Genomic DNA, 22,455 nt, shown 5'->3' with positions numbered 1-22,455 from the left:
CTTAACCCAACAACATCGTCGCAACTACGAGACCAAATAACTCAACAACATTAATCAGGCGGAAGTTCACAAGCAGACTAGCTCTTGACTCTCGGCATCGTGTTGTCGGCCGCCAACACAACCACCTTGAACCAAGAAATAGTACTACCTGAATCATCTCTAGCAATTACTAGAGTATCAACACCAACATCGACCCAATCGATCAACTTCCGCCGCGTCATAGGTTCACGTCGCACTTGCGCACCTATAACCTTAAGGCTCACCGTCCTAGGGTCTCCTAGGTCCATCCTAGACTCTCTCTTTTGCTTGCTCTTACTCGCTCTGATACCACAACTGTCACGCCCCGCGCCCCGAGCCCGCTACCAATTTGGTCCGGTTCGGGCGCGGCGAACGGACGCCGAACGGACAGAGTCTCCCCTGTCCACCCAAGGCTCAAGCGACGAGATCATGTACACAAGTTCCCAGGAAATACACTCGTTTACATACAAGATCATACAATGATAGCGAGAGCACAAACAGTGCAAAACAAACAAGAGCAAGCATCACAAGTAACCAACATACAAGTGAATAAAAGAGAGAGATACTAATCTATTACATCCATACCATAATACATTTGATTAACTTACATTTAAACTTCCAAAATATTAAACATTGAGTTTACATCATCCAAAATACCTCACACCCTATACATCATCTACTCTCAAAATAGAAATAGGGTACTACTAATGCATAGGAAAGTAAGCTACCAAATGCCTAGGGCGCCAAGCCCTTACCGCGATCCTCGACCGGCGCGCTAGTACTCGGACCTGTACCCCAAAACCACACGGGGTGAGAACTACGAATAGTTCCCAGTGGGTTCGGCCGCCGACTCCGCCGATCTCCCCACTAGGTCTAAGCAGGCATAGAGAGATAATGCAAATAGATAGATAGTTGTGCTGAATTGAAAGCATTTATAATAAACAGTTAGGAGTATAAAATGAACATCTAACTATGCCTCAATCTGCAATAATGCATGCATAAACTTTAATCATAGTAAATAACTACAATTCTACTACATGATGCTTCAACAATAATGAAATGCCATACTTACTTAATCACACAGGTGAGGATCCGCTCACTCACCCAACTCACAATCTATCATACCGGGGAGGATCCGCTCACTCGCCCGACTCACAATCTATCATACCGGGGAGGATCCGCTCACTCGCCCGACTCACTCTCTAAACACTTCGGGGAGGATCCGCTCACTCGCCCGACTCACACAAATGCCACAACCCAATCTAAATCTCACAGGTGAGGATCAGCTCACTCACCTGACTCACATGGGGAGGATCAGCTCACTCGCCCAAGACTGTCTGCGGGGCCCAAAAAGGCTAACCCCTCGGGACCCAAAAAGGTTATCCCTATCGTGTGACAACTCCGGAGTACACTGCTTGTGTGGAGCGACCACTCCAAGCTTCGAACAGACATATGAGTATGATCATATCCCCCATCATTGAGGATACCCTACACTCTAGACAACCACACTTGGGAACTAGTTCACTTCTAAGTTCAACATGCAATGAGAGTTTTCATCTACACTCTAAGTTCATCAATGCCACTCGTTCTTGTATTCAATGTTGACTAGATGCCACTCGTTATCATCTAAGTGTTCTTTATACACTCTTAGCACTAACTCCCTAGGTTATCATTTTCCTAGGTTCATATCCACATAAACATATTCCTTCCTTATCAACTATCTTTTCATTATAGGGTCTCAAGTCACTTGACACTATATTAAGCATACTAGATTCAAGTATTAGACAAATTAACTCTACATTATTCTACTAGCATGCAAGAACATGTAACAATTACATTTAGCACCCTACAATGCAACATTACAATATGTAATTGATCGACAATAGAACTCAGATATAAAGAGCAGTTCGACTGCTTCGGGATGGCACTCCCCCACCTTTAGGTGATGCCACGAGCCCACGATTCCGATTTCGCGATTTTAGGAAGCTTTCGCCGCGAGCTGCGGCAATCTGTACCTCAACAAGCCTTTTCTTCAATATCTTTGCACCCGCTCGACAAATTGACGAACCGTCTTCGCCGACGCGTTCAGAGACCTAGCAATTAGGTTTGCGACCCATCAAATTAGATCAAAACCCTAGATTTCCCAAAACCCCATTTTGGAACCCTAGGTTTCAACTATAGGTAAAAATCCATCACTCTAGCCTTGGATTTAAGCATAATCTATCTAATTAGCATCCTAGGATTCCAAAAATACCATTTATAAGGTATTTAGACCAACCATTAAAGATCTACCATTAAAGGGGTAGCAAGCTTACCTCCAAAAGCTCTCCAATGGCCCAAAGAGGAGGAAGAAGAAGTAGAACTCCTTCTCCAAGCCTTCTCCTCCACCTTCTCCTTCACTTTCCTCTTCTTCTTTTTCTCTTTCTTTCCTTTCTAGAGAGAGAGAGGGAGAGTTTAGGTTACAAAATGTGAGGGAGAAAAGAGAAAAATGAGCTCCCAACCCTCTCTATACCCTTGGCACAATTGCACAAAGGTCCATCAACAATATAAGTCACACACAGCCCAAACTGGGCCATTTTCGGGTGCTGGGACCGGTCTCTGGACTTGAGGGACCGGTCCCCGAATGTCCAGAAAAACAGCATTCCAGACTTAGCCAAATTTTCAGCTTTTTCAGCTTTCGGGGTCCGTTTTCGCCCGTTTGACCTCCGATTCATTTCAAATCGAACCGAGACTCTCCAAACATGTTTTCGAGCATGTTTTCTTCATCTTTTCATCCACGCTAATGCCGGATTTAACTCATGGCCCAACATAGCCTTTCGGGTTCCGTCTTCGCGCCTACGCGCACCAAATCGCCCGAATGCTCCCGAACTTCACCGAACTTCACCGGGACCTTTCAAATGGCTCTCCAACCAAATATACACCGTAACTTCATGATTTTAGAAGTCCGGTACCTTACAGTAAATTTGGCCGCAAAACTTCGAAAAGATAAATTATTAGGTAATGATATATTTATACAGAGCTGAGCAGGAATACTACTAACATACGAGCTTCGTTTCCATCCCATTTATTTTTAATAATAGAGCCTCCAAATCGACGATTAGTACTGTTGAACATGTTCTACACCACTTTTGAAGCATCTAAAAATCAAATTTTATGCTTTTATGAAATTTTTTTTTTGTCCATCAAGTGGACATAAAAATAAACTGCCGAAAATGAATATTCTTTAAAAAGTGATGATACGAATCTTATAATAAAGATCAATAGTATAGATTTTGTTTTAAATAGTTTAAAAAATTTTGTATCCAAAATTCAATTAACTTGAATATCTTTATACTGTTAAATGAGAAAGCGTCTCATATTTACCATCAAAATTATAAATTTTGAAACCCTTTGATCATTATGCCAATAATAAAAGATTTAAATTTTAGTTTCTAAATATTTCAAGCAGTGTAGATCATATTCAAAAGTACCGATCGTTGATTTGGAGGCTCCATTATCAATAATAAATAGGTGGCAATAAAGTCCGTTTGCTACTGATAGCATTCTGGCTCAACTATATTTATACAAATTAAAAGAATCACCTAAGGGGGAGCGAACCGAAAAATTATTTGGATATGAAAAATATTTTTTTCATTTATTTAGTTCGACATAAAAATATTTTTATGAATTTGGGAAAAAAAAATTTAAGTTTCGTTTTTTGCCATTTTTTGATAAAAATAAAAACTCAAGGTGCGTAAAATTTTTTTATTTATTTTTTTCCACTAAAGTAAATAAATGTATATTTTTTCAACTAAATAAATATTGATAAAAAATTATTTGGGTCAACGTAAAATTTTTAGAAAAAAAATTTTACGTTGACTCAAATAGACTATAATTGAACTATATCAGAATATTTAAGAATTTACGTGGCCCTAGAAAATGAATCACATATTAAAAAACTGGTTAGGGACTAAATGTAAAGTGTTGGAAAGAAAATTGGACTAAATTGTTTAGGCAAGCATTACAGGGACTAAGTCGAAAATATACCGCTACTTCTTCTTCCTCCTCCTCCTCCCCGTGCTCTACCACCTCCACCGAGTGCGATCGCGCGAAGGTTTTTCCAAATCAACAATGGCGGCGTAAGATCGCTCGGTCGCTTCTTCTTCTTCTTTACCCTTCGATTCCATCGGCAAAGCGACACTCATGGAGGAGAAGCCCATCAACTTCAAAACCCTCGTCTCCCGCGAGTACCAGGGGCACAAGAAAAAGGTGAAAAAAAAAAAATAAAAATTCTATAAAGAAAGAGGAAAATCGAATCTTTCTATCGTTTTCTTGCTCCAAATAGTTCGAATTTAAATGGGATTTCGTCCCTTTTTCGGAATTTTATCACTCTGGGGTTTGATGTTTGGTGCCCTACAATGGGTTTTTAGGGTTTTTGGTGCTTAATGTTGTATTTTGTTATTGTTGTAAGGTGCACTCTGTGGCGTGGAATTGCTTGGGGACGAAGCTTGCTTCGGGCTCCGTTGATCACACGGCGCGCATTTGGAACATCGACCCACATGGCCATGTATGTAATCTCCTCTCCCTCTTTATAATTTTTCTAATTAATTTTGTTTTAATGTTACTATTCTGGGGGAGAAAAAGCTGGAATTTGGTTTAAAAAATGCGACTTTTTGTTGCTTTTAGTCCTCTAGTTTAGATGTGTAATTGGCATGTTGGGTCATCTGATACTGCAGTTACATTACTCGACGAAATGCCTCATAGAAATTTAGTTGTGGTTTTAGAAATTGGGATCGAAATCGGCTGTAGGTGTAGAAGTTTCTAAACCCATATAGCATGATGAGAAGATATAAATACTATTTAAAGTAAGAAAATGTGATTCCATTGTTTTCTTTCTTTTTCTATAGAGAAGGTGTTGCAAGGAGACATTGGAAGTGTTAGATTGAACCAACCTGTTGGTTTGGTTATCCTGTTGTTTTCAGTTATGCTAAGTTATTTGTGTTTTTTCTAAGAAGGACATGGAAATGAGGTTCGGAACCATCTAAACTCATCTAACATATGTAAGAAAGAAAGAATGATTTGGGCTTCTGTATATCAGTATAGGAGAGCATTACTTGATTCTCTGTTTGCAATCTAGTATTCACCTCCTTGATAATCTAGTTTAATGTCCTACTCTAAAAGATCTTTTAAGTAAGGATTTAAGTGTCCATCGGCATCCGCTGTGCTCACCATGCCGTAATGTGCCGACAAGATATCAACATGATATAGGTCCCGTGCCGGTGACACTACTCAAAACCCTCTTCTTCTTTTTTGAAATTACCAAGTAGTTATCTCAATAAAGTGCAAAAGATTTGAAAAAGATATATAGTAAGCAAATAGAACATATTGGTGCTAAAGAAAATATATTTTATGCCATTGTGTGTCGGTACATAAGTATTTTTTATGACCGGCACTCTTTGGCACGACATTGCATGCACTTTGTCATACCGTGCCGGCAAGTTTTCGAAAACCCCGTTCCACGGCACTTAAATCCTTACTTTTTAGAAGGAAAGAAATTAATCTGTTGAAATAATGTGAATACAGATCGTTATAGACTTATTTTTTTCACTGGCCTATAGTTGGTGTGTCATTATTCACAAATATGTTCACCAGTTGATGTTTGCAATCCCAACATCGAACGTTGCAGTAACAGTGCTGTCCAGAAAAGTTATATACATTTTGTATTGAAGCTTTCTCAATTGAATTTTTAAGTCTAGAAAACCCTCTGTTATTGGGAAACGGCTTGAAGGCGCTGTCGCTGATGAATGGGGTCTGGCATGCTCAATATGAGCTCCCTAGCTGAAGGCTTTCCAACCTTTGTTTATCTTTTATAGTTATAATTGACTTAAGAGTTTTTGCAAAATCTTAGGCAAGTGGTTTTCTTCAATAAGTGCCCGATTGACCAGCTTCTGGAAGAGCTTGTCAACTCTAGAAACTAGAAGCTACTAGAAACCTGGTGTTTCATAAAGAATGATGTCTGGAATTTTGCCATAGCGAAAAGCCAAAATGAGTTTTTGGCCCTGAAAAGCAGAAACTTCAATATTAAGCTACCGTTTTTCTGTAGAATGAAATTGTTGAGGGGACTAACGAAAAAGCTATAATGCTTGTTCGAATAGCTCCACCTAAACAAACCCTTTGCAGAAGCTTCAACCAGGGCTAAAATGCTTTAGGTTCCTGAATGGAAAGATCACATACATGCATTGTGGTCGAATTGATTTTTGTGCAGGGTAAGGTCAAAGACATAGAATTGAAAGGTCATACGGACAGTGTAGACCAGCTATGTTGGGACCCGAAGCACCCCGATTTAGTTGCTACTGCAGCAGGGGACAAGACCGTTCGGCTTTGGGATGCTCGTAGTAAGTACATCCATTCTTATTGTGCAAGCTCAGATTTATAAATGGATGTGTGCGATGTCAACTTTTTTATTTTTCTGCAGCTGTAACTTTCTATTACATTTCTAGTCATCTTCTCTTACCTTAATAAACTCTTCAAGCATTACGTAGTATCATGATTTAATTTTTTTCGAAATACGGTAGTAACGGCTGAAATATAAGTGTTTATTTCTTTCTTTCTTGAGACTGAACTCGCTGTTTAAATCATCTGCAGCAAGGCTAAAAGCACTGGAATCCCTACTATTTTCATGTTGCCAAAACTTCTGTACATACTAATCTGTTGGTTTTCCTAGGTGGAAAATGTTCCCAAAATGTTGAACTTAGTGGAGAAAATATCAATATCACATACAAGCACGATGGTACTAATATTGCCGTTGGTAATAAGGTATGCTAAAAACAACTTTCTAAAGAACTCGTACCAAATCTTGTAATATTCTTCCATGTTGTACAATCGAGAAATTAAAGGGGAGAAAGAATGAGAAGTGTATTTACGAAGTGTGCCGAAAGAATTAGGATGGAAAATCAAAAGGAATGGCGAATGACTAACTATCAAAAACAGTTATTTCTAATATATCGGGTGTTCGAAAAATAACATCCAAACTAAAATTGATTTTTTATCAACATTATTGTATTCCTCTATCGGTTGATTATGAATGTTCTTTTGATATTTTTTTTTTTCTTCTTCTTCTTTTCTCTTTTATGTGCAGGAGGATGAATTAACAATACTGGATGTTAGGAAGTTTAAACCTATTCACAGGCTCAAGTTCAATTATGAGGTAATTTTCAATTTGACTTTCCATTTTAGAATGAAATTCTCATGGACGCATTATATCTTGAATTTAGCTTTTTTCAGATAAATGAGATAGCATGGAATAAAACTGGAGACCTATTTTTCATTACTACAGGGAACGGTAAGAATCATCTTCGATCTACCTATTTTGCTTCATAGTGTAGCTCAAGTATGTTTCATCAGAATAATCCCCAACACAGTACTAGGATTTGTTCTTCAATATAATTTGATACTCATTTATGCAGCTTCAAACTGATTTTGAGTCTTTTGATGTTGTTTTGCTATTTATGTAGGTACTGTTGAGGTGCTCGCATATCCATCCCTCAAGTTGCGCCATAATTTAATGGCTCATACAGCAGGTTGCTACTGTATAGCAATGGATCCTCTAGGAAGGTGATACAATTTTTTTTAATTTTTATTTATAATTGTTACTGTTCTTAACAATGCAACAAATAATAATAAGGAATAGTGATTCTGATCAAAGTCGTTATTTTAGAATAGCGTGCGGACAACAATCCCAGCTTTCCCCTCTAATAGTGTTGCCCCGCACTTTATCCGCTGTTATACGGCAACTATTAAAGTTATCGTCATTGTTACAGTTAGTTTTTGTCATTATCATAGCTTTCCCTATGGTATCAAGCTAAAAAACATAGTATTGATTTTGTTCTTCGTTATTCTGCAATATTGCTACAAAAATTCGTTCTCTCGTAATTTACTTGTGAACCAAATTATCCTAGGTGTACTAATACTATCATTGCATATGTTCGCTTACTTGAATCTTCTGCACTTCTTCCTTGCTTTTTTTAATTTTTTTTAAAATATTGTAATTTAGAAAAGCTCCAGCATTGATGATAAAAAAATAATCAGTTGAAATCATTCTCTGTTGCTTTTCTCGAGATGTGGCCAACTCTAATATTAAGTTTTGTTGGATTTGGTGACAAACTGGCGATACTATCATCCCTTTATGTTACTTTCATTGTGCAGTCCAGCTGAAGCTTCTTCTTTTTTTTTTTTGAGATCTAAATGATGCATCACAGCCTGTGATTGCCGAGCACTTTAATGAAGTTTCTCTTTCAGCACAGTCTAATGCTGTATTGGTTGCTTCTACGTTTTGAAATTTGTGTTTTCTGCAATTTTTGGAGCATAAAACAGATGAAAGCTCGGATGTTTGAACTCCTTTGCAAATTACTCGAAATTTGGCAGGTATTTTGCTGTTGGAAGTGCAGACTCACTCGTCAGCCTCTGGAATGTCAAAGAGATGTTGTGCATCAAAACATTCACCAAACTCGAGTAAGCTTTTTAGTTTTTACACCGACGACGTTAGCAAGAACAGAATCCTATCGGCTTTTGATGCAAGAAAATTTGGTTTGTTAAATTCCTTTTTCCTGGCTGATAAACATCAGGAAACCTCACTATGGATGTCATGGTTACAAAATCTTGTAGTTTAAGGAAGCAGCATGTTTTTCTCAAAATTTCCGCGGGGAAGTGAAAATTGTGATACTCGTTGTAGATTCCGGCAATTTAGTCTGTTTTTCTCAATTCTTCTCTGTTTTTTTCCTCTCTTATTCATAACCTCTCTAGATTGAAAAACACATATTTATTTCGGCACAATATTGCAACCCATTTTCTCTGACCTGTGAAAATATGGTTTTAGTCCTCGACAAAAGCTCAAATAAATTACATTTCAGGTGGCCGGTAAGAACTGTAAGTTTCAACTATACTGGAGAATACATTGCTTCAGCGAGTGAAGATCCTGTTATTGACATAGTACGTATATGTCAAAGAACCATTTGCCACGCGATAACATTATCAGAAATTTAGATTTTTTTTTTTTTTTTTTTTAATAATGCCTTGGTCATTTATCGAACTATATATATAGGCCAATGTTCAAACCGGACGATCAGTTCACCAAATACCAAGTAAGGCGGCGATGAATAGTGTGGAGTGGAACCCTAAGTACAATCTTCTAGCTTACGCTGGAGATGACAAGAACAAATACCAGGCCGACGAAGGTACTCTTGACTAACCATTTTTTTCCTTTTTGGGCTTGTCGCATTCATACCCCTATAAATATGCAAAATTGCATCTTCCCCTACAAGACATGATCCTGAGTAAATGGGGGTTTTCAAGGGCTACGCATGCAAACTAACTTTGCAAGGGTGGCATATTTTCAGGGTTATAAACGCAAAAAACCCTCTTATTTCTACAGCCCTCAGTAAATTTAGGTGAAAAATACACGAGTATTATGCCTGCTACAGTTGGTTAATGTTAAGTGTCCCAGAATTGAGTTCTTTTTCTCTGTTTTCAGTTAAACCCCTTGGAAAATGTATTTTTTATTTTTTATTTTTTTTAAAAAAATCATCTGGTTTTATCTGATCTTCGTGGTTTCCATGAGGAAAGTTAAATTGCTCGATCAAGTATCATCGTATTCCATCGTAGTAGTTAAAAAGTTTGTTTGCATTTCTGACCTACCCTGGAGGGAATTTTTCATATCACACAAACATGTTAATTGAATGGCTGAAATATACAAAACAAACGCTGAAGGACCTGTTAGGGCACCTTCGGATTGGAGCGAGTGAGTGGGGAGAAGTGTAGTTTCCACGTTAAGTGACATCTTTGTATGCTTGTTTTGGCGTAAGTGTGAGAAAGTGCTGTAACTGCAGTTACAGCTTCTCCTCACTTCTCCTGCACTCGACTTTGCTTTATTAGGTCCATAGTTGTCTTCCTCCGCACTTTACCTCCCATAGAAGTTATTAAAAATTTGTTTATCTAACATTTTTTGCCCAAAATTTATGTAATTTATTGGCAAACATTAGGATTAGGTGATTTATGATAAAACAAATAGGCCAAACAAATACTAACAATGTCAAAAAGCTACTTGTAGTACAATTCGGGGTGTACACAGTTTGGTTCCAAACCGAACCGAACCAAATAAGATTATTTGGTTCGATTTATACGGTTTTCGGTTCAGTTTGGTTTTCAAATTTACTGAAATTTGGTTTTTGGTTTCGGTTCAGTTTGAACACATTCCTTAACTGAACGAACGGAAAACCAAATAGTAATATTTTTTACGCTTTTTATCTGAACTATTTATTAAAGTTTTATATTTATGATCAAATCATGATCATATATCAACACTTTTTAAAAAATTATAATTTATAATCAATTTTTTTGTGTGTGATTTCCATAATGATTCAATTTGAATGTTGAACTATAAATTAATTCATAAAAAGAAAAGAAAATCTAAAAATTAATTGCAAAACTGAACCAAAATGAATTAGTTTGGTTTTGAAATTTACTAAAATTTGGTTTTCGGTTCCGGTTCGGTTTGAACACATTTCTTAACCGAACCATACCAAAACCAAATACTAATTTTTTTACGCTTTTTATCTAAACTATTGAACTAGGCTGGAATACTATTAATCGCACCAATGACTTGGTGCTATTAAGTTTTCTGCTCTTGGATTAAAAGATGTGTGGTTAGGATGATGTGGGTCTCTTAGGGTTGAGTGGGTGGTTGGTTGTATAGTATAATCGAACGGATGAAAATGATAAAAGAGGTAAATCTAACGGTAGAAAACTTGATAGCACCAAATACTTCGTGCTATCGATAGCATCCCAGCCAGACTCCTAAACTATTTATTAAAATTTTATATTTATGATCAAATCATGATCATATATCAGCATATTTTTCAAAATTCTATACTTAGAATTAAATTTTTTTGTGTGATTTCCATAATGATTCAATTAGAATTCTAAATTATAAATTAATTCATAAAAAGAAAAGAAAATCTAAAAATTAATTGGAAAATCGAACCGAACCGAACCAAAATGAACTAATTCATCAAAACAAATAACCAAATGAGAAGTCGACTTCCGAGAAACTTAAAAACTTCACTGCAATTGAATTCCACCCTCATTTTAAGTCTCATGTTCGGAATTTTTCTTCTTGTTTTAAAAACTAAATCTTGAACAAATCGACTTGTGTTTGTACTCTTGTGTTCTTCGATAGTAACAGCGGTAATAACATTGGTTTTTTCGCATGCAGGTGTATTCCGGATATTCGGTTTCGAAAGCAATTGAGAACCGACGAAAAGCTGCAGATTTTTGCTGCTATCAGAAGTTCACTTCTCAGTATATTAACATGATAAAATTCTAATTAACCATTGATCATTATGTTGTCCCCTCATCGAGAGTGCGTGATTTCGCCTTTTTTTTTTCTTTTTTTTTGGTCCTAGATACCACAAAATTTCTCTCTTCAAAATGTATGAGGTAGAATCTTAATGTGTGTATGTATGCATATGTAAAATTAGTATTCTTTTTATGCATGTTATCTAACACTATTTGTCTCCAGGTTAAAATGTATAGACACTCCCTGAACTTTAGCCTGATTTGAAATTTGCCCCTAAACTTTCTTTTATTTGATTTATACCCTTTTTTTAATTTGATTTGCACTCCCTCTACTTATTAAATTAGCAATTTTGGGGTTTATTATTTTATTTGACTTTTTTTTTGGGATAAGCTGAAAAATAAGTGCATTATTTTAGAGGGAGGGAGGGAGGGTGATTGATTTGTAAAATGTGATTTTTGCTAAAATTCTAATGTATTTTATTTTCTATTTTATTGGGTTTTTTTTATTTGTTTATTGTATTATAATTAAAAATATGCTGATCAATATTAAGCTGCAAATGTATTTTACTCGCTGTGCATTTTATAGGTTTTTTTAAAAATTCTAATAGAATTTTCAAAATTATCAAGGGAAGAGCTTGAATCAAACTTTTAGTAAGTAGGGGGCGTAAATTAAATTAAAAAATAGTTATGGGGTCAATTTCCAATCGGGCTTATGGATGTCAGCGGGTCGGATTCAAGGTGGATTTTCAAAAACCCGAACCCGATTCCAAACCCAGAACCCGAACCCAGACTTTAAAAATTCATATCCAAACCCGAACTCGACCAAAAATTCAAAATCCAGACCTAAACCTAAATCCGAAATAATTATTTCTCTTCTCAATATTTCCAAATGTATTACATTAAATTTAAAATTTTAAAATACAATTTTAAATATAACATTAAATTTTTATATACATATTATATATAATGTAAAATAAATGCGGGATTGGGTCGGGTTCTCGTTTGGGTCGGGTACCGTCAAAATTCATATCTGAATCTATATCCATCGGGTTTTTATTTTTTATAGCCATATTCAAAACTATATCCATTTAGCATCGGATAAATTCGCTCCTTCTGGTTCGAATTCGGATAAAATTTTGGGTACCTGTATCCATTTGCATCCCTAATCGGGCTAAAGTTTAGTAGGTGTAAATTAAATAAAAAGTAGTTCAAAGGTCAATTTCAAATCCTTCTGAAGTTTAGGGGGTTGTCTATAAAATGAGTGTTTGATAATGCTATCCGGAATTGGAAGGAGAATGTATGAATATCTTAGTCGGTCAATTCCAATTATTTATTTATTTATTTATGGGGCAATTGCTTATATATTCCTGAAAAATTTATGACTTTCTAATTTACCCCTTTTAAAAGACTAATATTGAAAATACCTTTTTTTTTTATGTTTCAACCTATTCAAATATATCCATAGAGTTAAAATCTGTTAATGAACTCTGCTAGCTGTATAAAATTACTATTTTGCCCTTTCAAATATGCCCTTCCACCATTACCGACTTTTCTTATTTCCCCTTAAATCAAAAGCACAAAAAATATTTTGACTTTTGGTCTTTTAAAATATACCCTTCTAATGTCACCAATATTTCTTATTTGCTCTTAAGTTAAGGAAAAAATTGGCATTTTAATTTTTTTTAACTGTGGTAGATATTTAACTCACGTTTAACCCAAGTTAACTTAACGGATGGTAACTGTAGGGATATTTTGAAATAACGGAGGAACATATGAGGAGTATATTGGAAAGAAAAAAAAATAAAGGTAAATGAGATATTTCCGAAGTTTTAAGAGGTATATAGGTAATTATCCCTTTATTTATAATTAAATAAATTATCTCATATATGAAATATACTATTCTAATTATGGATGCCTCATCATTGAAAAGCGTAGGAGCCTAGCTCTAAAAATTTGTTGGTAAATTCTATCTATGCCCAAACGACCCTTTTGTATATGTTATATATGATGATCAGCCCGTGGATTGCCCAACTTGCTTGTTTGCCCAACACCTGCGAACACAGTGAATTACAAATATATCGCTTCAAACTTTAATTTTCATATATTGTCCCTACAAAAGTTCTAATATCTTCAAATATGTTTACTTGGTTTGTTACTGTAACTGTTAAACCATTGTTTATTTTATAAGTGAAATAACCTTTTTGCCATGTCTCTCCAAAAGTTTCAACGGTTAATTGAAAAGGGGTAAAAAGGTCAATTCATCTGATTAACTAATTAGGGTTAAGTATTTTACCTATGGTTAACTAATTTTTTCTAACGAATCTTAACGGAAGGGACATATTTGAAAATATCAAGACTTTTGCAGAAACAATATATGAAAGTTGAACTCTATAAGGATGTATTTGCAATTCACTATGTTTGCATGGACTTGTTTGAAATTAACTCTTATTTCTTTAATCCCAGTTTGGTTTATGTAAGTTAATTTTTTTTTAAAAAAATTAATTTACTAGGTATTTTTTTATTTTTTAATATCTTTAATATAATTTTTGTTCCATTTTATATATAAAATAAATTCTAAATTTTTATATAGTTTTTTAAAATTTAATTTTCTTTCAAGAGCATAACGGTCCAAATGGTAAAAAAAAGAGGAATTTATATATTTTGAAAGCTTTAAACGAATATATTTAAATAATTAAAATATTACAGGGGCAAATCTATAAATTCAAAACTTTTTACCCAAATATTATATAAAATTTTCCCAAAATATAAGCATATCTGATGGGGACTTTTTTATAAAATAACCATCCAAAATTTTATAATTTGTGAAATAACCCTTTCAAATTTATATTTGGCAAATTAACTCTCGAAATGCGGTGAATCATTCACCGCATTCTGAAATTTTTTTAAGGTCTTTTAAAGGCGGTGAATCATTCACCGTCTTTTTCATAATTTTTTGAAAAAGAGAAAAAAATAAAGTTATTAAAATTGTACGTAAATTATACGAAAAATAAAAAAAATGAGGTTGTTAGGATTGTTTGTGAAATATTAGAATTTTTGTTTAATTGTTAGAATTGTATGGATAGATTATTAAAAAAATTTTAATTGTTAGAATTATATTGATATATTATTAGGATTTTCAAATTGTTAAAATTATATGTGATATTTGATTATTACGATTGTATGGATAGATTATTAGGATCGATTGTTAGGATTGTATGGATAAATTATTAAAATTTTTAGATTGTTAAGATTATATGTAATTTGTTGAAATATTTATATAGTTGTTAGAATTATAAAAAAAAATAATAAACAAATGAAAGGCGATGAATGATTCATCGCTTTTCTCAGAAGGTAAAGGCGGTGAACCATTCACCGTTTTTAAGAGATTAGTTTTTTAAATATAATTTTGGTAAGGTTATTTCGCAAATAATAAAATTTTAGAAGGTTATTTTATAAAAAAGTCCTCCGATGGAGAGTGTTCTTACAAATTTATGATAAGTTAGGGGTCTTCATGCAATTGTTCCACCAAACCAAAGAAACTATTTCGCACATTTTTTTTTTAAAAAAAAACGCCTTTTCCGAAGATCGGATCAAATCATTCGAAAAAAAAAAAAAAAAATCGCATCTTTCTCCCAAATCCGATACGATAAATTTCTCGAACAAAATCCCAGGTAAGAAGATCCAATCATTAATATATTCCCAAAGAGATCGGATTTTTATTACAACCGAATCATCCTATTCCCAATTATCGATCCCATTTTGATTCCTTTTTTTTTTATGGGTTTTTCCCCAAATTTCCCGAATCTCCAACATTTTCTTTTGATTCCACCAAAATTGGGTGTAATTTAGATTTTCGCATAGTTTGATCCTACTCCCTCTTTTCCCCCACCATTTTTAGTGATTTATATGCAATTTTTTGTTGTAAATTTGTGATTTTTTTACGTATTGGGAATGTATAAACTAGTGTTTTGTTTCTTTAAAAAGGAATAAAAAGAAATGCTTTAATTTTTATACCACTCGTAAAAAAATGCACTTTTTTAAGATAGTGTATGAATAGTGTAGGATTTATTGTTATTATGCTCTAAAAAACAAAAACAAAAAAAAAAGAAGAAAAAAACCTAATATACTTTATCACAATTTGAGATCACCACCCGAAAAAAAAAAAAACAAAAACCACCTCAACAATTTGTTTTGAGGCTGTTTATGTCGCGAAATGCGTAATTTTTTAAGAGGGTTTATGTCATGTTCGAAGTTCGAATGGTGATCCAAATTCGCACTTTATGTCGTGTTCAAAGTTCGAATGGTGAATCAAAATTCGCGCTTTTGAAGTTCGAGTGGTTTCGGGGGCCATGTCCCCATTTATTTGTGCCTCCTAAAAGTGTAGGTTACTCAAACGAAACTGCTTAATTAGCGAGTTTTAAAACAAGCTTTTGTTGCACTTATTTAGCAAGTTTTTAAGTTGGATAGTGTATGTGATGGAAATCCGAAAGATAGTTTATTTTTATGCTTCTAATTCCTTTTTTATTTTTGTTTCTATTTCTTAAATTAACATTTTTGTTCAGTAATCTTGTTAGCAGGCTCAGCTGACGTAAACCGATCGAGTTTTGTGAAAGCCAAGATGAGTAGTTTCAAATACGACGAGGAGAAGCCGTCGTCAGGTGCGAAATTTGGAAATTTTTCTCATCTTTTACTTCGATACTCGCAAACCATTAGCCTTTGTTGAAGTCGATCCCTCGGCCTTATTCATTTCTTTTCTTTAATTGAGAACACCCTCAATTTTTTTTGTGTTACTTTTGTTCATAGAATTGAGAGCTTCATTAGCTATCGGCCATTAACTGTTAATGAGATCTTCAATTTTAGATTTAATGGAAGTACTGCTAAATTTAACGAAATCCCCAATCCAATGAACTAAAATAATTCCAATCAAAATAAACAAAATTTGAGGAGATATCAATCGGAAAACAAAAAAAAAAAAGAGTTCAAGGGGGTTGTATGTTAAAATATAGGGTTTGTTTGAGCCATTTGGAGCTTGCGTAGCGTGTTTATTTGGGCAGAGCTGTTTGAAGAAGCACTAATAGCTGTAATCGCCCTAAAATTCTCGCCGCAGTGCGAATTGAAGCCGCATAATTAGAGCATATGCTTTTGGTTCCGAAAGCTCATTTCAACTTCCCAGCGCAGCAAAAGCTCCATACGCTTTGTTTGTCTAATAGCCAGCTTCTTGAAGTGAAGCAGTTTTTACGAATGTCCGGCCAAACAGGTGTTTAGTTCTTAAAGAGCAAATGCGACATAAATGAGCTACGGGCCAATTTTGAGGAACTTCGAAACAAATTCTGTGCTTGTAAAGAAGATTGCAAACTTTTCCAAGGCAGTTATTCGTCAAACGAAGCATGTATGCATGTATAACTGTGGCTATTTAGCATAAATGCGACTACTCAACACCCGCGACATCGTAATCGGATTGGGTTTGATTAACGAAACTCTTTCGGCATTGTTGAGTTGCATCATTGCGTCATATAACGTGGTGTAAACATGTACCCATATCTGCTTAGAACATCAAATGTATCAGAAGGTGCACACAGAAACAATGTCGAAGTGCAGTTTTTAATGGATGATACTTATGTTTGTTTGATTACTTGATTTTCTCATTTCCAAACGATTACTGCGCTTCATTCAACTGTGTGCAATATGACCTACAATTGATCACTTGAACTCGAGAGCTAACTCTTGCTAACATTAATCAGAAACAAAGCACTTTAAAAAGGTGTTTGTATCTTTAGTTATGTATACAATTTGGAGTCGCCGATACTTGCATGGGATTAGGGGTTAGGCTATTGGGATTTGGTGAAACTCATTTTTGGGAAAATTTTGTACACTTTTTCTAATTACTTGGGCACTGATGAAAATATCTGCGGAACTTTTTGTTGTACTTTTGTTCAATAATCAGACTAAAACTGTTTATTCTGTTAACAGGCAAGAAAAAGCTGAAGGAATTATTGCTTAAAAGCGATAACCGCATTTGTGCAGATTGCAGCGCCCCAGATCCTAAATGGGCGTAAGTGCATCTAACTTGTACGAGAAACTGGCAACTCGAACATATCTAAATTTTGTAATAAACATACTTTTTTTTCCTCCTATCTTCATTTACTTAAAATAAAAATAATCTAAGAAAAGAACGGATCTAAAGAACAGAGGAGTAATGATTGATGAGATCGAGACTTGAGTAAATACAGACTACTTGCATGGGTTTGAGTAAGTAATGTCGTACTAAAGCATTGAAAATGAATAGTATTTGCGTAGTTGAGGGTAAATTTCACTCTTGGCCCTCAAACTATGGGACGAGTGACACTTTAGTCCTCAAACTTGAATTCTTTGCAATTTCTGGCTCGAACTTTCTGAATTGTTGCAATTAAGTCCTACAACCCAATTTTTTTTGAGTAAATATTGATGAATTATTAATGTGGAAGTGATGTAGCATCTTAATTATTGTTGCATCATCAATTACGATATTGCTATATTACTTCCATTTGGTAATTTATCAATTTTTAGCCAAAAAAATTGGGTTGTGGGACTTGATTGCAACATTCAGAAAGTTCAAGCCAGAAATTGTAATGAATTAAAGTTTGATGACCGAAGTGTCACCATAGTTTGAGGACCCAAAGTGCCTTTTGCCCTAACCTTTGTCATTCGTTCTTTTCGTCAATCACCAGTAATCAAAAATAATTCTTGTGATTTGTAGAGATTTTTTATCTAGTTTCTCACAGGATAGGATTTTAGAAAGAACCACTCATGAACTTGAGATGATTGATATGATTAAGAGCCGCATAATAACATTCTTCAGATATCAGATCAGAAATATATGCCGTTAAGGGTCAAAATGAATATGAAGGAAGAGCATTATCAATTTGTGACATCAACTATACCGCTTCTTTAGATTTGTCTGTGAAGAATTGGTGGACTACAAATTCTCTTTTTCAATTTTTATCTCATGAGTGGTTCAATGATTTGGATTTGCAGGTCGGCAAACATAGGGGTATTCATATGCTTAAAATGCAGCGGCGTGCACAGGAGTCTTGGTACGCATATATCGAAGGTATTATATATGCGTTAACATATTCATCTTAAATTATAATTTTGTCCACCTCTTTCAATTTTAATTGTGCATTATTACTACAATATATTCAAGGACGAAGGGAGGGGTCACAGTTCCATCTTAATTTGGCATTTTGTGTGGCGAAATCTCATAACCCCACATTAACAATAGTGCTAGCTTCTTTACTTGCTATAAAGTCTACATCTAAATAGATTTTTATCTTTTTTGTTTTGTCATTATTAAAGAAAATACACCTCTCAATTTATTGTTTTCACATTAAATAAAAATTTAACTTTCAATGAATTGAGTACTAGCTACGTCCCTGCACATATTGATAGGTCAAAAGGGTAGCATAGCATTAATAATGATATTCATCGACCATGGTCATCCAGGTTCTTTCGGTGACATTAGATGAATGGACGGACGATGAGATCGACGCTATGGTAGAAGTCGGAGGAAACTCTTATGCTAATGCAATATACGAGGCGTTTCTTCCACAAGGATGTTCCAAACCTAATCCGGATTCGTCTCATGAGGAAAGAGCGAGTTTCATCAGGTAAACTTTAATCAGTATGTTGTTTATTTACTTTATTGTTCACACGGTCGAAAGTGACTGATCATGAGAAGCCGTATTATGATCCCTTTAGGTCGAAGTATGAGTTACAGGAATTTCTCAAACCAAGTCTACGGATCGTTTCTTCAAAAAGCTCTTTCCAGTCTTGCGATTCTGGAAAAGTCAGCTGCTCTGGCTCGGACAGTTTCAAGAGTTCAGTAAGATATTACTTTCTTTTCAGTAAATTACAAAGTTTTCCGTTCTATAAAACCTTCATCTGACGCAAAATCGTCCTTCCACCATGATTTGGATGACTCCAAATAAAGTTATTTTCGAAGAAGCTGCACTTTTAATGGGTGTATACGAAAATTCTGATTATATGATGTAAAATGTTTTGCTAAGATTGTAAATAAGCATGAATAGTGTTAGGATCCTATGTTTAGAGTAGCCACGCGATTAATTTTTTTATTCTTTTGACTTGTTAATAGGCGGGCATGATTGAGTTCATCGGCATACTAAAGGTCAAAGTCATAAAAGGAACAAATCTAGCCATCAGAGATATGCTAAGTAGCGATCCTTACGTCGTCTTGACCATTGGGCAACAGGTAGTTTAGTTTCTTGTTTTCTTCAACATTTTAGTCATTTTTTGTACTTTAGGAAAGAGTTTTCCGCAACTTGTACAAAGATAAAGCTAATTGCATGATAAGTATTGTGTTTTCTTTAGAAGGTGACATTACTGCCTCTTCAAGTTTTTTTTCTTTTCGGCTTAATTACAACTTTTGGTGTTCAAATTTTATTTTGTTGGAACTTCTAGCTCGAACTTACTAACTTGTTGCAATCAAACTCCACAAACCAATTTAGCTGATCAAATATTGGCATGCTGCTAATGTAGAAGTAATGTGGCATTTTAATTATTACCATATCATCAATCACAGTACTACTACATCACTTCGATATTAGCGGCACATCGACATGTAGTCGACTAAATTGGGTTTTAGGACTTGATTGCAACAATTCAGAAAGTTCGAGCCAAAAATTACAACAAATTAAAGTTTGAGGACCACAGTGTCATGCGCCTCATAGTTTTAAGACCAAACGTGTAATGTGGCCTTTCTTTTCTCATCGAATTTTGACAAGATGATAGCTTTATGCAGAGAGCGCAAACTGCTGTTATCAAAAGCAATTTGAACCCTATCTGGAATGAGGAGCTCAAGTTATCTGTTCCTCGAGAATATGGGCCTCTGCAACTGGTATGTTCACTACCTCAACATCGATAATTGTTCGTTTCAGCATTTCACGGTGTTTAGTTAGATTGATTAGGACTACGCTTAAGCCATTTTTCATCAAAAAGTATTAAACTTAAAAGTGCGAAATCACGTAGGGTAATTAATATTGGTGGATTAGTCAATTGGTCGGCCATTTGCGAAGAGTTCATGCAAAATTACTTACGAGGAGCTTACTACTGTTGAGGGGACGATAACTACATAAAATTAATGGCATAGTCAATCTATTTTTGCCATGCTATGTGTTCTATTTGTTTGTTGTAGCTTCTTGTTTAGTGGAAAACTCGATTCATCTGCGATCGACGTTTCCGTTTTATGGTTTCGATCCTGGTTTGAGAAGTTGAAGAGTGAATTTCATGAAGAAGGTTAAACCAGGAAAGTTGAAATCTACCGTTGGGTTGCAACATGCTTCAGCTTAAATACATTAGTTGAAAGATGATACTAACTTTTGTGTCTCTGTGTGTGTGTGTGTGTGTGTGTGTGTAAAGCACAGGACCTCAGCGGGCTTGTGATTTTTTAGCCGTCAGATCGCTTCAAAATCTACGCAGCACTAGTAAAGGGGACTTAATGGGACACACCGTTTATAGTACTGCACAGATCTTGAGGCGATCCAACGGCTAAAAAATCACAAGCACAAATGTTTCTGTGCTTTTAAAAGCACATGAGCTCAACTCTCTATACATACACACGCACGCGCACGCGCACACATATATGTATTGAGAGAGAGTGAGAGAGACTGTTTGGCTTGTGCGCTTTTAGAAGCATGGTGGCCTCTGGGCTATCAAATTATTTTTGATGCTGTGACTTCTGAATTGACGATAAGCTTCATTAGACTTGATCTAGAGTATTAAAAGTATGCAAAAAATAAATTTTATGATTTTTCATTATCATTTAATTTGTGATTGAAAGACTCAAAATCAATATCTGAAAATAAAAATCTTACAAAAAGTGATAATATAATACTAAAATTGTAGATCAAAAACATTGATCTTGTTTTATATAGTATAAAAAAATTTTGTCAAATTTCACGTGATTTTGATATTTCTACACCGTTAAACTTGCAAGCGGTTCCCCACAACAATTAAAATTGTGGATTTTGGGTCCCTTTGATCACTAGGTAGATAATATTGAAATATCGCAAAATTTATTTTAGGTAATTCATATACTTTAGATAAAGTCTAACGTAGTCGATCGTCGATTTGAAATTCCCAGCATCGAAAACGACTTGACAGTATGGAGGCCACCGTGTTTCTGAAAGCACGCTAGCCTAACTCACTCTCTCTCTCTCTCTCTCTCTCTCTATATATATATATATATATATATATATATAAAGGGTCACTTTGTCGGGCCTCGTTTAAACGGCATGCTTGAAGGTGATACCAACTTTAAACTCAACCAAGCATGCGGAATTTTCCGATTCTACAATGACATGGGTTCTAGAACTGCTTCTCTATTTCGAGAAGCAACAGTCGCCCTTTGTCAAAAAGCTAAAATAGCCTTTTTCCCTAGAAGTAGCAGTTCCGATTTAAAGCTTTTTCCGCTTACCGCAGTAGAATGCTGCGGAAGCAGCGGCACTCAAATATCACTTTTGCAGAACTTTTAGAAAACGTACCTTCCAGTTTAGTCCTCGTTCTTTTCCAAACAACAGCAAGTATTCGACCACGACATGCTCTCCGCCGACGACATAATGGGGGAGGCCGAAGTCGACCTCCAACCGATGATAACCGCCGCGATGGCGTTCGGCGACCCCGACCTGCTTGCCGACATGCCGATCGGGAAGTGGCTCAAGTCGCATGACAACGCGCTCCTCAAAGACAGCACGATCAACATCGTCGACGGCAAGATCAAGCAAGAGGTGTCACTCAAGCTACAAAACGTCGAGTCCGGCGAAATAGACTTGGAGTTGGAGTGGATTCCTCTCAACCAGTAAATTTAGCTCCGAAATTTCCTCGGCTTATCGTCGCGATTCGCCGAAAGAAGTTTCCTTCTCTTCGAAATTTTCGCTTCTTTTTTTCTCTTTTTTTTGTATGTGTGTATGTGTGATTTGTTTTGAAGAACATGAGTGCAGTGTATCAGCATTTTTCGCGGTAAATTGTGTTGTAGTCCTTCGACTTTTTAAGATTCGCAACTTGGTCTCATTTTGAATTTGGAGTAAATCAAGGGTGAAAAGTGGAGTTTCA

At 35.3% G+C, this 22,455-nt stretch overlaps 2 protein-coding genes across 4 annotated transcripts; both read left to right on the top strand.

Annotated features, from left to right (window-relative positions):
- On the top strand, positions 4,035–11,628 carry LOC109725246 (THO complex subunit 3). Its single transcript, XM_020254356.1, has 11 exons — positions 4,035–4,266; positions 4,469–4,564; positions 6,263–6,392; positions 6,722–6,813; positions 7,136–7,204; positions 7,282–7,339; positions 7,512–7,611; positions 8,422–8,508; positions 8,907–8,985; positions 9,098–9,230; positions 11,267–11,628. The coding sequence occupies exons 1-11, from the start codon at positions 4,201–4,203 to the stop codon at positions 11,299–11,301; spliced, it is 945 nt and encodes a 314-aa protein (XP_020109945.1). The 5' UTR covers positions 4,035–4,200; the 3' UTR covers positions 11,302–11,628.
- LOC109724733 (ADP-ribosylation factor GTPase-activating protein AGD12-like) lies at positions 14,898–22,455 on the top strand. Of its 3 annotated transcripts, none has more exons than XM_020253654.1 (9): positions 14,898–15,020; positions 15,912–16,007; positions 17,320–17,401; positions 18,364–18,439; positions 18,832–18,995; positions 19,087–19,210; positions 19,481–19,597; positions 20,147–20,242; positions 21,924–22,455. In XM_020253654.1, the coding sequence occupies exons 2-9, from the start codon at positions 15,968–15,970 to the stop codon at positions 22,203–22,205; spliced, it is 981 nt and encodes a 326-aa protein (XP_020109243.1). In that variant the 5' UTR covers positions 14,898–15,020; positions 15,912–15,967; the 3' UTR covers positions 22,206–22,455. The 3 variants fall into 3 exon arrangements, with proteins under 3 accessions (XP_020109243.1, XP_020109244.1, XP_020109245.1); XM_020253655.1 differs by having other exon boundaries at positions 14,918–15,020; positions 15,927–16,007; XM_020253656.1 differs by lacking the exons at positions 14,898–15,020; positions 15,912–16,007; positions 18,364–18,439.

This window comes from Ananas comosus, linkage group 19 (genome assembly GCF_001540865.1).
Source record: "Ananas comosus cultivar F153 linkage group 19, ASM154086v1, whole genome shotgun sequence".
NCBI lineage: Eukaryota > Viridiplantae > Streptophyta > Magnoliopsida > Poales > Bromeliaceae > Ananas > Ananas comosus.
This window is presented reverse-complemented; position numbering and strand designations above follow the sequence as displayed.